The sequence below is a fragment of the Strongylocentrotus purpuratus genome, unplaced genomic scaffold (genome assembly GCF_000002235.5).
Source record: "Strongylocentrotus purpuratus isolate Spur 01 unplaced genomic scaffold, Spur_5.0 spur5_scaffold_7, whole genome shotgun sequence".
In the NCBI taxonomy this organism is placed as follows: Eukaryota; Metazoa; Echinodermata; class Echinoidea; order Camarodonta; family Strongylocentrotidae; genus Strongylocentrotus; species Strongylocentrotus purpuratus.
The window spans coordinates 15,606,296-15,622,224 of record NW_022145613.1 but is presented as its reverse complement, the minus strand read 5'-3'; the positions used below and the strand labels follow the sequence as shown (position 1 = coordinate 15,622,224).

The window sequence follows — 15,929 nt, the reverse complement described above, 5'->3', positions numbered from 1 at the left end:
TTGAAATCAAATCAAAACCAAAGGAGATTAATAAGAAATGTATGTAATTATATTTCAATATGTTATTAAAAGTGAATTTACCACTAGTCGAGCGCCCGCTACACTGATCATCCGTCCAATGTTTATTCCCCATTACCTAGGCATTCCTTTTCATCAAATATTTGCTTGAATACGTCAGTATCAAAGCACTCAAACCATCCACAACAGGAATTCATTTTTCTATTGTAAATACCGCTCGCAGTATTGTTATAATATCTGCTGTAGTGTGTGCGATTATACTGCGTCATAAAAAGGACTTGGTTTGAGGCAGACATTTTAAACACGCACCCAAAGTAAGTTTCATCTGTGCTTTTATCCGTAATTATTTTGATTTTGTTTTTACTGGAATAGAATGAATGAATTCTGCGTAGTATTATCTTACTGCTGATATGATTCTAATCATGAGATCATTATAATTTATTATTCTACTCTAAGTCGCCTTTATGTTGAAGGGTACATATATGTAGGCTCATTGGAAATATTAGGTACACAGTTATGTTAATGGAGAGGATGCGAATAGTATATTAGGTGTGGTTTTCTTCATTTTTATATGACTCTGATGAAGGAGAATTCTCAAAAAGTACGCAATATCGAAAAAGGTGTCATAATAACCGCATGTGCTTCCAACCGGTTTATAAATCTTATTGTATATGTAATTACTAAATGTCGTCGTGAATCATTTGTAATTTGTTATGATGGGTAAGTTCACAAAATCATGATGCAGCGTAGACTTGCAAATCTTGAAACCTCTGTCATTACTGAATGAAATAGGTATGCTCATGTATTTCAGATCATTATGAAGAGTTTTGGACAATATAAGCATTCAATTTCGCCGAAAATATTACTCACTCCTTGATGACTGTAAGAAATGCTAATGCTAGACTGAATGATAATCCATTGTCATGCATTTCATTTAAAATGTTCAGTACTGAATCATATCAGCACAGTTTCAGTCATTCTTTCATTATGTAGGGTTATGTTTACCTTTGTACGAGAGATTTCTACTTACCACCAGTAACCATTTCCCATTTTCCGTACTTTAAACGAATGAACTTCTGCTAGCTCCGTTTACCTTTTAACTCATCGTTGTTGTTTATATCTGTATGTTTTATGTTGTTGAACACTGATGAAGTTATTATATATCGATTTCGGTGAATAAATGGTAGTCACCTCCCAGTGGTTACATATAAATAGAATTATGGGGATTTGTTGACATCTTGGTATTTGAAATTTTCCTTACATTTTTACACAATATTCTGCACCGAAGAGCATTCATCCTCAACCATGCTCACTCCAAAGTAGCTTCTGTTAACTCAGACCTACTAATTATGTATAATTAGGTACATGTGTGAACAATTCAATTACCAAACCTTCTACTGGTAATGTTTAGCCTGTAATGTATTAGTTATAATTTATGAATGTATAACTAGTTATGTAAGCGCCTTAAAAGACATTTGATGTCAAACAGAGCTCTTTAGAAATGTACATTATTTCACTATTATATATTCACCAGATCAAGTCGTTTGAAATCCTAAAAAACACTGCCATGTTTTCATCCGATCAAACTAGAAAGTCTTCTTTGGGTTACGTTTTGTCTTACTATTCTTCTCCGAGATAGTGGCCGCTTTTCAGCATTGAAGGCCATGTATAGACGTTTAAGAATAACAATATATTAAAACGAAATGATATGAAAGGAAATCAATGAAAGAAAAACATGAGTAATATAATCAAAATGAAATACGAACAAGAGAAATATATACTTTTGGAAGAACAATTATGAGCAACAGATGAAAAAAACGTGGCAAAAACATGTTTATATATCTATTTTTTCTTAATGTATGGCGGTGACATGGCCCTTCACTGCCTCATAAACCTATAGCCTACCTGTAGTTACATATCGCATGCAGGTACATATGCGTCATCTTTCCTGTCGTCTTTACGAGTTGTTAAACCGTACGCCATATATTCGTGTCACACAGTTCCGCTTTCTGTACTTCACACACAGTGGTACAAACAACAGACAAATATTATAAATAATCCATTGTACATGACCCAGTCGCAATGGTTGGTAAAGTATCCAAGGCCGTCTCATTGGCACACAATCAGAAATGGCTGTCATGCTTTTATTTTACTGCAGTGACGGATGTTTTTTTTATAAATTGTGTGAATCATAGAGGAAGAAATTGTGTGAACATACAAATGACCACTTTTCAATGTTATTCTATTTGACCAAAATGTTATTTAGTCGATAGGCGATGTGTGTTTTTTTTAATAGCCTACTGAAATATCGTTTTTTGTTTTTTTCAACTGAAAATATAAACAAATCAGTTAAGTAATCAATTGTGGTCCATTTATTGCTGTTGCAGCAGTAGTGTTTGGTTCATCTTTCACGGTAAACACAAGCTATGCCTCTGAGGCATACAAAGCTGTGTTCAAAGACATAGGACTCCGGGTTATATGAAGATTTTAATGACCAAACAGTTTTCTTTATTGCCAGTCAACTATTGCCACCTTCGCCCCTCTCTCTCTCTCTCTCTCTCTACTGTTCATGCATATCATATTGAATTCTACAAAGAATGCATGTGATTGTACTCTTTTCTTTGTAGTACACTCGAGTGCACTTTTGTACTCGTTATGATCTGCATACGTCATACTACGATGGAAACGCACTATGACGCCATATGCTATAATTACAGATGATTTCATCCTTATTTGAAATTTCTGCATAGGAGCGGTGCATTGTTTGCAAGTGATGATTTGATATTCTTTTCTATATGTTGCAGATTTATATTCTTACTTATTATTTATTACAATTGATCAGTTCAGAGATAGAGGGAATAACACAATAATTTGATTGAATTTCTTTTTCCATTTCAACAAAATACTCAAGTAAAACATGTGTACACTTATATAATGACATACGTAAATAAGAGAAAATATTAACAGTATACAACAAGCAGGGATGAATTAATGAAGCATAAAAGCTAGTGTCGAATACGACATGTAGAACGGTACACACCTAAACAAAAGTAAACGAAAGAGAAGAATAGACGAAGAAAAAGAAAGAAAAAGAAGTAAAAGGAAAATAAATTTAGATTGAGTAATAGATCCTATTAAATGAGCAGCAATAGATATGTCCTTAAACATTGTATTACCTCTATTACTTAAATAACTATTGGACTTGAAAGAAAACTAACTCATTTTCATTAAATTAATTAATACAATATTGCAAACGAAAGCGTTTTTAAGTTGTTGATTGCCACTAGATCACCCTAAAAAGTTTTTAGTTGATACCTCGGCCTACTTCCCCACAAGGATATACCCCATTTTCTCCTTGGACAAAAGAAAACTAGAGGGTAGTGGTCCAGAGATAAATAAATGGCTATCACATCAATTATCCTAGAGGTAGGCCTTTCGTTTATAGGGGTGGTTGTTTGGGAATATTTGCACGGATAGTTATTGTTAAAGATATTGGTTGTCCTAGGGGTAGTTGATCAGTAGTTGGTGTATTTTTTAACTAGTTCAATCAATCAATCGATTACTTTTTTTTTTAATATATATATAAATATGAGTACCCAACAAAAACCTATACGTTCTGGAATTCTCGCCGCCATTCTCACTTGTCAATGTTGTGAAGAGCTGGTAGTCCAGTGGGAAAATTGTCCTACAGTCCTCAATTGCAACCATAAGTGTAGTTTTAACCCAATTATTTGGCCTTCAAAACTCATGTTCGGTCTTTAATACGAAACCTTCTTACCCTACACAGCAAGTTACCCCTGATATGCAGGCCCCGTCTTATCCCACCCAGCCCGGAGTTCCGGGTCAGGCTGTATACGTCCACCAGCCCGCTCCAGTCAACTATGCCAACACGGTGCAGAACCCTAACTCGTCGAGCGGTGTGTCGCAGAACTTTAACGGAGCTGCCGGGAGAGCGACTGGTTGGCTGCAGCTCGCCCTCGGCATTGGGAGCATCGTCGTCGCCATTGCCGAGTTGGTCCTCCACACCGGAGTAGGCTATGCCGCCATTGGAATCTGGGCCAGTGTTCTGGTAAGTCTCCGTATGTCATTTCTTCTGTGAAGGATGCAATTGTTTTTATGCATGGTTAACATTGTCGCAATGACTTGAGAAAAATCAAGCCCAGCACCTTATGAAATGTGCGAGCATTACATTACGACTTTATACGTAATCATACCCCACGCACGATCGCTATGTGACACACAATAGAGTAATCAAAACAAAGGTCCAATGTACATCAATATTCAGTTTACATTTGTCATTTCGATTTTAATGAATGTTGCTTATTCTCCTACCCTAGTTCTACATTCCTACCGGAATCTTAGGAATATGTTCGAAGCAGAAGAACAGTTGTGTGGTACGTATGTTTTTGTATTCCTCTAGTCTCATTTAGAAAAATATTCATTACCCATACTCCCTTTAGATGCACGCGTTTCTAGTGTATACGAGGGTTCATATGTTTACAGCTAATACCCACCCACCGCACACAAACACACACACCTCCATCCCAGCCAACCCACACCCTCAATTTGTACCAATGCCAGTTAAAGACTTGTTAACTCGATTTGAGCTCAGGAAACGACAGTGTCACTCAACAATAAGCAAATACATGTGTTACAACCATGAAATATTACATCGGCTAATATAAACTTTTTCTTTTGTTTTGCAGCTGTTGTTGTCTTTTCAAAAAGTTATTAAAAAAAAAACTTTGTCTTCTTAGATCATCGGCTATCTTACGATGTGTATCATCACAGCCATTGTTGCCTTTATTCAAATGATTGCTGGTGCCATTGGGGCAGGAATCATCAGTAGTTCATATTACTATGGCTATGGCTATGACTATTACTATGGCTCTGACTATAACTATGGCTACGATCGAGGACTAAGGGTATGTACATACACTGCGTGATTTTCATAAAGTTGGAATGCATTTCCCCTACCCTCTTCCATGAAATGATTTTCCAATATGGTTTATTCTTGTTAGATAAAGTTGCTATCCTCCTAGAACATCATCGATCAATCTCTATGATTCTTTAGATGAAATGTTTTATGTCCCTGGTATTTTGATCAATTATATTTTCCCAGTTGGGATGTCCCTACGATAGCTAAACACAGATCCAGTCTTTTAAGCTTTCCAAACTTTGCTTTAATTTTCCATCTGATCAGAAATCACATGCAGAGAGTTGATTTCGGATTTTCTGGGGTAAAAGCTTTACCCGATAAATATTGGCTGGTTTATTAAATAATAAATATTGTATAGAATTGATTCTACCTACAATTAATTGATCGATTTTCAGCTGAATAATCAATAATTATAATCAATATTTTGAATCAGTGTTCTCATTACAAATTTTGTCTCGATAAATGATTTTACATAAAACGTTGGTTTTTCGTTGACCAGGGTTTTGATCACTTCTCTCATCATCTTTCTCTCTTCTTTTCAGTATTATGATCTAAATTAGGTTGGTATGATGATTTCAATAGGATATTGATTTTTTTATTGTAATGTGGATTCAACAATTTTCATGTAATAAAACTGTTTTTAATTTTGACGCAAAAAAGCTTTGATGATCTTGTTTTCATTCTGAATAAATGTTTAAATACATTAATGAATAAATGTCTAAATAAATATTAATTTATATATGAATATTTGTAATGAATAAATGTCTAAATAAATATTAATTTATATATGAATATTTGTAATGAATAAATGTCTAAATAAATATTAATTTATATATTAATATATGTAATGAATAAATGAAAGAATAAATTAATAAGTATAAGGAATGAAAAAAATTATATATGATACAACTATCCGAATTCGATTAACAGGGCGGAAGAATCGCATCGGACTCTCTGTTGGCAATCCTTGGACTGATCGAGATGATTGTAGCCATTGTGGCTTCAGCCTACTGCTGTGGTGGCATGGCCTGTGGCTACTCGTCTTCACAAACCACCACCACTGTGGTGAGTTATTTGTTGTACCCCCTCTAAATGTACAGGAGTGGACAGGCACTCTCTTTTGTGGACTCGTCATATTATTTTTCATTTGCTATCGTGGAAAATCTACACTCATTATGGTAAAAATCCATTTTTAAAAGATTAATTCAGCTACGTATACTTGGAGCGTATTCGACTATATTTCCACTTAAGGCGAATTGTTCACTCCTTTGGTTTTAATAAGAGAAGCTCCTTATAACGAATTGTGAGCGAAAGTCAAGTTGGCATGGGGGTGCAAGTACCCGCCCCTACTCTTTCTTTTTTGTATGAGGAAATGTTGAATTTTAAGAAGTCTGTATGCTAATTGCCCCCCCCCCCAAAAAAAAAAAAAAAAAAAAAAAAAAAAATGTTTTGTTTTGTTTTCTGCTCGTTAGAAACATGTCAGTATATTTCAGTTTAATTTGCAAACTTTTGTTAACATCAATACCCCCTTAAAACCTGTCGCGTCCAAAACTTTGCAGAGACGCTCCTTTTAACAGATATTTTATCAAGATCTGATTTAAGAGGGTAGGAAAGTAGATAGGAGAATACCCAAAGATATCCAAATATTTGTTGTTGTTGCTGTTTCGAGTATAATGTGCTTGAGAATAGCAATCAAGTAGTATGACTTAACTGGAGCTACGAACACAGGAAGGTCGTAGGTTTGAGCCCCCTCATGGTACAACAGACATTTGATACTGCAGAAAGACATCATTTGCAAATTGATATGATCGCCCCTGCATGGCACCAATGGCACGTGGCAAAACATAAATATAAATTTGCTACTCTCAATCAATCTGAAGCATTGGGTACCTGGCAGAAATTATTTCGTGCCACGATCCCACGATATACCCTACAGTTGTAGGATGTGAAGCCAGAATAATGCTGTCCAACTGCGTTTTAATTCATGAAATGTATTGTAAACTATACAGAAGTAGCTAGGGTCTATTATTACCATTATTATATTATTTGGTTTTCATCTTACATTTATTTCAAATGTTTTAATTTCATTTGTAGTACACCCAACAGAACACTCCGATGGTTGTTACAACAGGTATGTAATTCACGATTCTTTGTGTTTTTGTTTTAACTTCAATTTACAGTTTCTTGATAACAAACATGATATTTTCATTTATTAATTCATAAAGGAATCAAGCGATAGCAAGTATATACTTTGATACTAGGAATATCACAGAGCTAAATTAAATAGACTTAAAACCGTATGATGTTTGAAATGGTCCACCAGCTGAAACGATAAATACAATATATCATACACACTTAGTTATAAGTGTGTGATCCGCTGAAACTGTCCTGAAAAGAAATTCTGGTCATCGGTAGTTTTAAGAATCACTCACACTGAATCTGTATTAAGTTGGGGGTAAAATTATGCCTAATTTTGGTAAACTGCTTTTAATTCAAATGCTAAATTTGGGTGAAATGTGGGCAAGTTTAATTATGTGTCCCAAATATCTCTCAACATTGTGTAATGTAACAAAATAGCAACTATCAATTCACCTTGGGAACTGGTTAGATCCCAGCTAGAAGGGATTTCAACTTGATTCATTCTTTACGTATACTTCAGTCTTTGAAATATGGTCGGTAGCGTATCAGACAAAATACCTTGAACTTTTCCTCATACATGTATAAGATAAGATTTGCAATACTTCACAGTGATTGTTATTATTCTAAAATGAATACGCACCACTATTGATGACGTGATCCAGCTTCGGTTCACTCTCTTTGAATTTCAATGCAACTTTGCTTTTTACGATCGGGCTATTTATCGCGATTTATTGGAGTAAAAGGAAAAGTATACTACGTTAAATTTCCATTGTTTCTACACAGGTCAGTACACCCAGCCGGCTGGAATCGTCCAGCCTCCTCCCGCATACAACGCCCAGCAGACCTATCCCCCTGCTGGCCAGCCTGTTGCTCCAGCTCCCTACAACCAAGCTCCTGGTGCCCAGTACAACCAGGTTCCTGCTGCCCCGTACAACCAACAAGAAGCTTCTGTACTGACCAAACCTGGCGGGGTGGTGGCTTAAACTTGTTAAGAAAGTGGGTCGTATTCATAAAACTAGCAGTCACCCGACATGCCCATGCTTACATTTGGAATAACAAGCAATAGACATATTCTTCATAAATACAGTGCATGCCTTTTCCGAGGCACACGGTCATTAAGAAAAAAGGTAGTATATTCCTGCAAACTTTCAAATTTTCTGAAGAGAGTAGTTTGGATTCTAAACCATGATACAGTGTTTATAATTTTACATCATTTCTTTTAGAATTTCTGCAATTGGTAATTCAGAGAAAGAGGGTGAGAAAATTTAATATGCAAAAATAACGGCTGATGTATTTTGATAGATATTATGCGTAAAGTCATGGAAAACAATCATGTTATCATGACATGATTATTAAAATTCAAGCCACGTCAAGCCAGTGCTTGATGATGAAACAATTATTCAAGCAAGAAATTACTGATTATTCTAGAAAGAAGAACGTCATTCCAGCTATTTGCCAGCAATTGCTTTGCTTTTTCTAGTTTTATGAATACGGCCCATTTCACCCATTTGAATAACTCATCTTCGTGTAACGTCCCCTTTAGAATAGGGAGTGCGGCTTACATAATGTAATATAATATAGCAAACTCTATTATATCGACTAGTGCAGTGGGATGAGGGTAAAATAAGTGAACCCTAAAAAAAGAAACCCTTTTCGTACCTTGATTAGGGGTCTGGACATCACGTGACTTCTCTTGATGACTGCATAGAAAGATCTATTAAAAGAACAACAATATCAACAACAACAAACAACATAAATAGCAAAAAAACAGCTACGACCTTCTCAACTTAAATGTCAGCCACAAATGATCATCAATCCAGTTAGAACAGGTTTAATATTAATTATGGAAACATCGCGTAATATTATAGAACGAAAAATATGTAACTAGGCAAGTGGTAGATGAAAATGCATATAGGCATTAGAAATTTAAAAAATGAGATAATTTTCCCTATTTGTTTATTAAACTTGTAAATTGTAATTTAAAAAATGGATGAATGCTTGATTTAACTTTGATATGGATTAAAATCGTTTGTTAATTCTGTATCACTATTACATTTAAAATAAGTAGCCTTAACTAGTTACCTGAGTTGTAGTGAAATATATCTTCAATTACCAATACATCTTTTTTATCTGATGATATATTAATGTTATGCCTTTCGATCTTTTGACTGTCATTTAGGAAGTAATCAATTCGTTAATTAGTTTAGTTGACGAAGATAAATGACAACAAGGGGATTTAAAGTGAAACAATGTTTGTGTGAAATTGATCTTTGCTGAAACTACGCTGAAAATTTGAGGCTTTGTACATTAAGCTGAATTCTCACATCTTACATGGTACGTATTGTAGAAGACATCTTTCATATTTGTTTATATTTCTTTTGTATAGATATAATTTTTGAGCAGCTGTACTTTAAATGTTTACTTTATACAATATTTTAAAGAATGCAAACATTATTAAAAAGTGACCCTTTCAGTCATTTAGATTTTACGTAGTTCAATTTTTAATGTTCAATAATAATAATGGCTTCCTTTCGTAGTATATTAGAAATATTGAATTTAGCTAGCATATATCGTGCACTCGTCATTGACTCGTGCATATTCACGAGCTGAATGCAACTTATCTGACGTACCCCCAATATCCCCAGTGACATTATACTTCACGAAGGCCACAGGGCAAGGTTGAAAGCACAATTTTACTTAGGAAGTGTATATAACACATGTTTTGCTTAACATGTAGTTTGAGAATCTACCAACCTAAATGTGATTATTTTCACAGTTTCTTGCTCTTTGCCAGCGTCCTTATTTAGTATACGATTTACCTTTTTTAATTTTTTTTTATAAAGATGGATATTTTACATTTGTAAAGATTTGTTAATTAGAATAGTGTAAGTATGTATTAAACACAATTATCTAAACATAGGATTTTACGTCAATTTCGACACTTTTTCCTTTCAAATTTATCTTTGTGCACTTTAGATTCGTTGTAGGAATCGTGCAAATGTGAAAGTTAATTTAGTCATTTGGCATTCAAGTGAGTCGATGGTTGATCAATTTCAAGAAGTGCCCATTCATTTTCGTCCGGTTTCATTCGAATTCGTCTCACCTGACGGTCCGCTGCAGAATGTGATAACCAAATTCCCTTTTGTGCTATCAATTTTAAGAGAGCCTAATTTAAATTTGTCGCAATGACGTGACCTTATAATGAATGACGCTTTAACGAAATCGATTGCAAATGATGAAGGCAATTGGTATGTCGGCAGTCGAGGATCTGGAACTATATTTGACTTTCACGGAATGCAAATTGATAAAATATACTTGACAAAGTTCGAAAATAAATGACCAAAGACGAAATTGACCATGAGATGTGCAAGATAAGGGAGTTTCTAGACGAACAATTAATCATTAATTATGATTAAAAAAAGTATGACTTTGATTGAAAAAAAGTGTTAAAATGTACGGGAAAACCTGTTTATTGAATTTTGACACATTGGCCATGATGAAAGCAGGCCATTGACCGCTTTCAATATGACAGTATGTTAAAACTGGGTGATGCATCCCCCAACTAACCAAAACAATAAAATTATAACATCTTTATACATGATTCTTACTTATTGAAAAGATAGCACTTAATCGTATGTCGTATTATTCAGAAGTATAACCGGAGGTGAACGTATCATCTTTTAAACGTTTATATTTTGATCAATCGGTTTAAACCCGTCATTGCTTACTCGACACGGAGAGAGAAAGAGAGGGAGACAGAGAGTAGAAGAACAAAAAAGAGTGAAATGAATGGAGGAAAATGAGAAAAGGAGATGAGAGGGACAAAAGTAGATTGAAAGAGAGAGAGAGAGGAACGGAGGGAAGAAACAAAGGATACGAGAGGGAAAGGGACACACACCGTGTGAGTCAAAAAAAAGTTTACACCTAGAAAATTGCTAATTAATCAGTTCAAAATCATCTATGAACAGTATATTATTATACATCTTATGAAAGAGTATTTTATCCCAAATCCTTTACTATCATTTTTGTGTGGTATTTGTTCACGCTTAAATGAACAGGAGGCATTGTTTGCGAGGGTGCACAAATTGGCTTGCGCCAAAGTTGCCTAATATGTGATGTTTGATCCCTTCAAAATTTCAATAAACACGCTAAACCTTGTTAATAAAGTGGTAATGTCTCTTTTTCATGACCGTGTTAAAGGGGGGTGGGAGGGAGGAAAGGGCGGGCAGGCAATGTACCATTAAACGACCAAAAAAAGAAGCACAGAACACAAATGCGCCTTGTTGTGAGTGACAAATTGAAACCAAGCCACTCTGTGTAAAGATGACCCTGAGTACCCCATTTTTAAGGCTCGTTCAATCAACCCCCCCCCCCAAAAAAAAAAATAAATAAATAAATAAATAAATAAATAAATAAATAAATAAAATAATAAAAAATAAATAAATAAATAAATAAATAAATAAATAAATAAATAAAATAAAAAATAAAAAAATAAAAATAAATAAAACTAGAAATTTAATTCGTCATGGGGACGAATTAGGTGGTCTGTCTTCACTTCTTATGATAGATTTGAGAATGGGAAAAATGATATAGACATATAAACAATGATGATCATGATGATGATGATCATGATGATTTTGCTCGCGAAAGACGGGAATGTAGAATCCGGTTTTGAGAAAAAGTCATGTCCTATAGAGAATACACGCAAAATGTAAAATATTGACATGCCTCCTTTAATCGCAAAAATACGCCGTGATGCCTTTGTCAAAATGAAAAATTATGTGAAGTACGCTCGTAGGAAATTGTCTCAGCTAGAACATATCCAAATTTGGAGGAAAATCGATCAATATTTACAGAGATACAATCAATGTTCTAAAAATATGCTGACGTCATAATAAGCAAATAGAAATTTTGAGTTCAGAGGCCATTATGATGACGTCAAGAGTTCATTGAGGGTCAAATGAGACATGAAATCATATCTACAATTCATACTCTATCCAAATATGAAAATAAAATTAGGGGTCAACTGGCATCTTTAAGAGCTACAATGGATTTTGTATAGGCATGTTTTTGCCAATATATGCTATGTATTACAAGAGTTCACACGCAAGTACATGTATCTTAAACGGATGCTCATTCCGTTATTAATGTTCACAAACAGGTGAACAAGATATCAAAATGCTTGGAAAAATGGGCCAAATTTGATGATACAGAAAATTCGGCGATTCTAAGTTGCAAAATATCATGACGCGCGAAAACGCGCGCGCATGCGCGTGAGCGCGTTTTTTTTAAAAATGCTTAAAATGGCCTAAAACGTATGTAAAAATGAATTTGAGACGATTTCGAGCATTTTGAAATTTTGCACGCGCGTTGACGCGCGATCGTGCGCATGTGCGCGCGTTTTTTGACCTGAAATTGACCGGATGGATATTGACCTTAATCATGATAAATATGAATAAGAAATGCCTTTCCGTTATGAAGATACGATATAAAGTTGAAAGTACCCCAAAAAACACAAAATGGCGCCTGGATGACGTCATGAAGACTTGATGACCTTGAAAATGTTCCTGCCAGGTCTTATGGCAATGACTTATAACTGTGCCATAATTGAACGAAATTGACTAAACCGATCTTGAGTTATCCTCGGAACAAAAAAGTGGGAACAATAAATAAAAATAAAGAATAAATAAATAAATAAATAATAAAGAAAGAAAATTCTGACGAAATCAATAGGTGATCTGTCTACGACAGACCACCTAATAAATGAATAAATAAATAAATAAACAAATAAATAAATAAATAAATAAAAAAAATATATAATCGCAGTGTTCATCATTTCTTGTTTACGATTGAAAAGAATGACAACTGACGGTGCAACCCAAATGGGGCGCGTATTCAATGAACTCTGTGTTATCATAGGATTTTCCGGCCAAATTCGCGAGTTTGTCATTTAAATTAAATTGTCTTGCGTTCAAATTTGACGGTTTTAGTGCTGTCTGTCAGATATATCTTTGGTTTATATTCCTTTTTCTAGTTTTCAGATCTATAAAGTTTTCGTTGAAATCTATGTATGTTTCATTCAAATTAATGAATAATGTGCTTCTTTCGCTATTTGGTCATTCGATTTGGCGCAACACGATTTCTAACATCGCGAAAGTGTACTTTTAGCATTCGAATTTATTTGTAGCATTCAAATTAGCACTTTGTGCACTTAAATTGATGGTAAATATACATTTCTCGTTTATTACACACTTGTTATAGTTCCTTCTTTTTCTTTCAAAATTGTTTTTTTCCATGTGTATTTCACCATATTTTATTTTCTTGCATTTATACACTTTATATACTTGTATTCATCATCCTTTTAAGTGTTATTGTTAAGAAGGAAAAAAAAAGACTTACATATACGGACTTCAATGGTCTCAATATTTTTGTAAATTTTCATGTATGGAAGTTGTTTGTCTTGTGTTTCATCATAAATGTATCACATTTTCACTATGGAGGAATGGTACAATATTGTGACTGGGGTAGGTATTTTTGTGTCCCCACTTTTCCGGGGTATATGAACATGTCCGTGCAGAAATGCCATATCCCTCGATTTCGCCCCTTTCTTTACCTAATGTCTGACTACACCCATATGCATTGCCCTAAAAATTAATAAATGGAATAACAGAAAAAAACCTAATGGCAAATCATGCATTTAATTGCATTTTTTAAAACTGTGAACGTGGGTTGTATTTCTTCCCCCTAACATTCCTAACTTGAATAAACATAATTCGAATACGAATGACAGGTGTTAGTTTGAATGATAAAAATGACGCCTCGACAAGTGACGATTAATTTGAATGCTAGTTGAGCAGTTTCTAAATTAAAATGACAGATCTATGAAACCCTTCGACCAAAATTCTAAATTGAATACCAAAACGGGAAAATTGAATGATTATTGGCATGGCAAAGCCGATCTGCGCCAACTTAAATGCAAAGTAAATGATTGCGAATGACAAACTCGCGAATTTCGCCGGGAAATCCTATATTAAAGACCAGAAGGGAAAGCGTAATCAAAAATCGACTTGCGAAAAGTAATAAAGTGATAGAATAAATTGAATGTGTAGCGACTAATGTTACAGTGCATTCATTTATAATTCACTGGTAAGCATATTGTATTCTCAATCCAAAATGGCTGCCTGAGAAGCCATACAGAGTTCGAGGATTTTGGTTTACGCCATACCTTCAGAACTGGTTTTAACTCGATTTATTACCGAACGATGTTTATTCATTAGTATTTTAGATCACGTGATTAATCAACATACATGTGCGCGTGTTTTGAACCAATCGCGCTGTAGTTGCGATTGGCGCTCTTATGATTTTCCTGTGCGGGAATCAGTGAGCTGTTTTAATATTGGTATACACACATGCTGTTATTGTGTTGATATTTGTACCTGGAAAATTGTATCCAACGAGGATTGAACTACTATGTCCCCGGACCGTTGCCGGTGTACGTGCTCACCTATTTAGTTCTTGTACATTTTGCAAGATACATTTTGACTCTTAATTGTGTTCTGCATTGACGACACTTTATTCGCTGTGCAGTGAGAATAGAACATTTAATATGATCTAACGTTTTTCTCACCTGCATTATTGTTTGACAACCTTTTATCATCGACTTCATATGATATATATTGTCTTGACATTTTGATTCTTCGACCTGCATCGCAAGTTGATCTATTGACCTCGACTGCATCATTATTGTATTCGATTGACTGTCTCATCACCATCATCAACGAGACCGTCTTCTGACTCTTCACCAACGTCATTTCCTTCAACAGCGTTGTCTTCATCTTCGCTGTTTTCATCATCGTTGTCTTCATCATCATCTTCATCATCGTTATCTTCATCATCATCTTCATCATCGTTATCTTCATCTTCGCTGTCTTCATCATCGCTGTCTTCATCACCGTAGTCATCGTCTTCATCGTCTTCATCATCGTTAACTTCATCACCGCTGTATTCATCTAGCGTCGATCATCGTCTGCATTTTCTACGCGATCGACAACCAGCTCATCGACCACCGTTTTCGACTAGCTAGTTTCTACATCTAGAACTTGAAGAAGGTCTACTTTGAATTCAACTCCCATGACTCACGTAACGTTAATTATATTGTGATTTATGTATTGCATTGGTTTATCATTGTGATGGTTATTTTGACTGACTGAGTGCCTGTTGTAGAGTGCGTAGACTCTACGCTTAAATCGTAACACATATTTACATGTTTATAATTGCACTAGATCTAGGCCTGGTCTAATGATCTAGATCTGCTATATCTAGATCCACCGATATATTGTTGTATTCTCGTGTTGTGCATTACGTACACATACACAAGTAGAGCTTTGTTTAGTGGTTTTTTGAACCACAATATTTCGTGCCTATGTAAGTAAATCTAAACGCTGTCTAGCTTAGATTTGAGTAGTATTTTCTTGACTGTTATTATTCATGCAGTATGAATGATATTTAACTGACTTCTTTTAGTACTGTCTTAAGTTGTACTGAACAGGACTCCTGATATTTCGAGACTTGTATTAAGCGGTAATCATTAATACCATAGTGACTAATTTGAGTCTCCTTTACATTAATGTGCTGTTGGAAGTTATCTATGTTTGATTATAAATAGTAACTACCAAGGGCCTAGTGATAGTTTAGTTGTCTGTCACTGTTGAGATAGACAGAAGAGGTTTCTGATAATTCTGTAATCATTGTTTTTTATGTGAAATTATAGAATATATAACCAGTTTTCACCCATACTCAATTTGTCTGAATGTGATCATTTATTAAGTGTTTT

The 15,929-nt window shown here is 34.7% G+C and overlaps 1 protein-coding gene across 1 annotated transcript; it reads left to right on the top strand.

Moving 5' to 3' along the window:
- Window positions 1–205: 205 nt before the first annotated feature.
- On the top strand, window positions 206–9,070 carry LOC100890142. Its single transcript, XM_011665988.2, has 7 exons — window positions 206–332; window positions 3,806–4,087; window positions 4,356–4,412; window positions 4,776–4,943; window positions 5,888–6,022; window positions 7,052–7,088; window positions 7,880–9,070. Exons 2-7 carry the CDS (start codon window positions 3,821–3,823, stop codon window positions 8,077–8,079), a joined length of 864 nt encoding a protein of 287 aa, XP_011664290.2. The 5' UTR covers window positions 206–332; window positions 3,806–3,820; the 3' UTR covers window positions 8,080–9,070.
- The last annotated feature ends 6,859 nt before the right edge of the window (window positions 9,071–15,929 follow it).

Bases quoted from the DNA above. Each gene is read 5' to 3' on its own strand.
- LOC100890142 (XM_011665988.2), top strand. From the start codon at position 3,821: ATGCAGGCCCCGTCTTATCCCACCCAGCCCGGAGTTCCGGGTCAGGCT. The intron at 4,413-4,775 runs GTACGTATGTTT...TTGTCTTCTTAG, and splicing joins AGCAGAAGAACAGTTGTGTG to ATCATCGGCTATCTTACGAT. The intron at 4,944-5,887 runs GTATGTACATAC...TTCGATTAACAG, and splicing joins GCTACGATCGAGGACTAAGG to GGCGGAAGAATCGCATCGGA.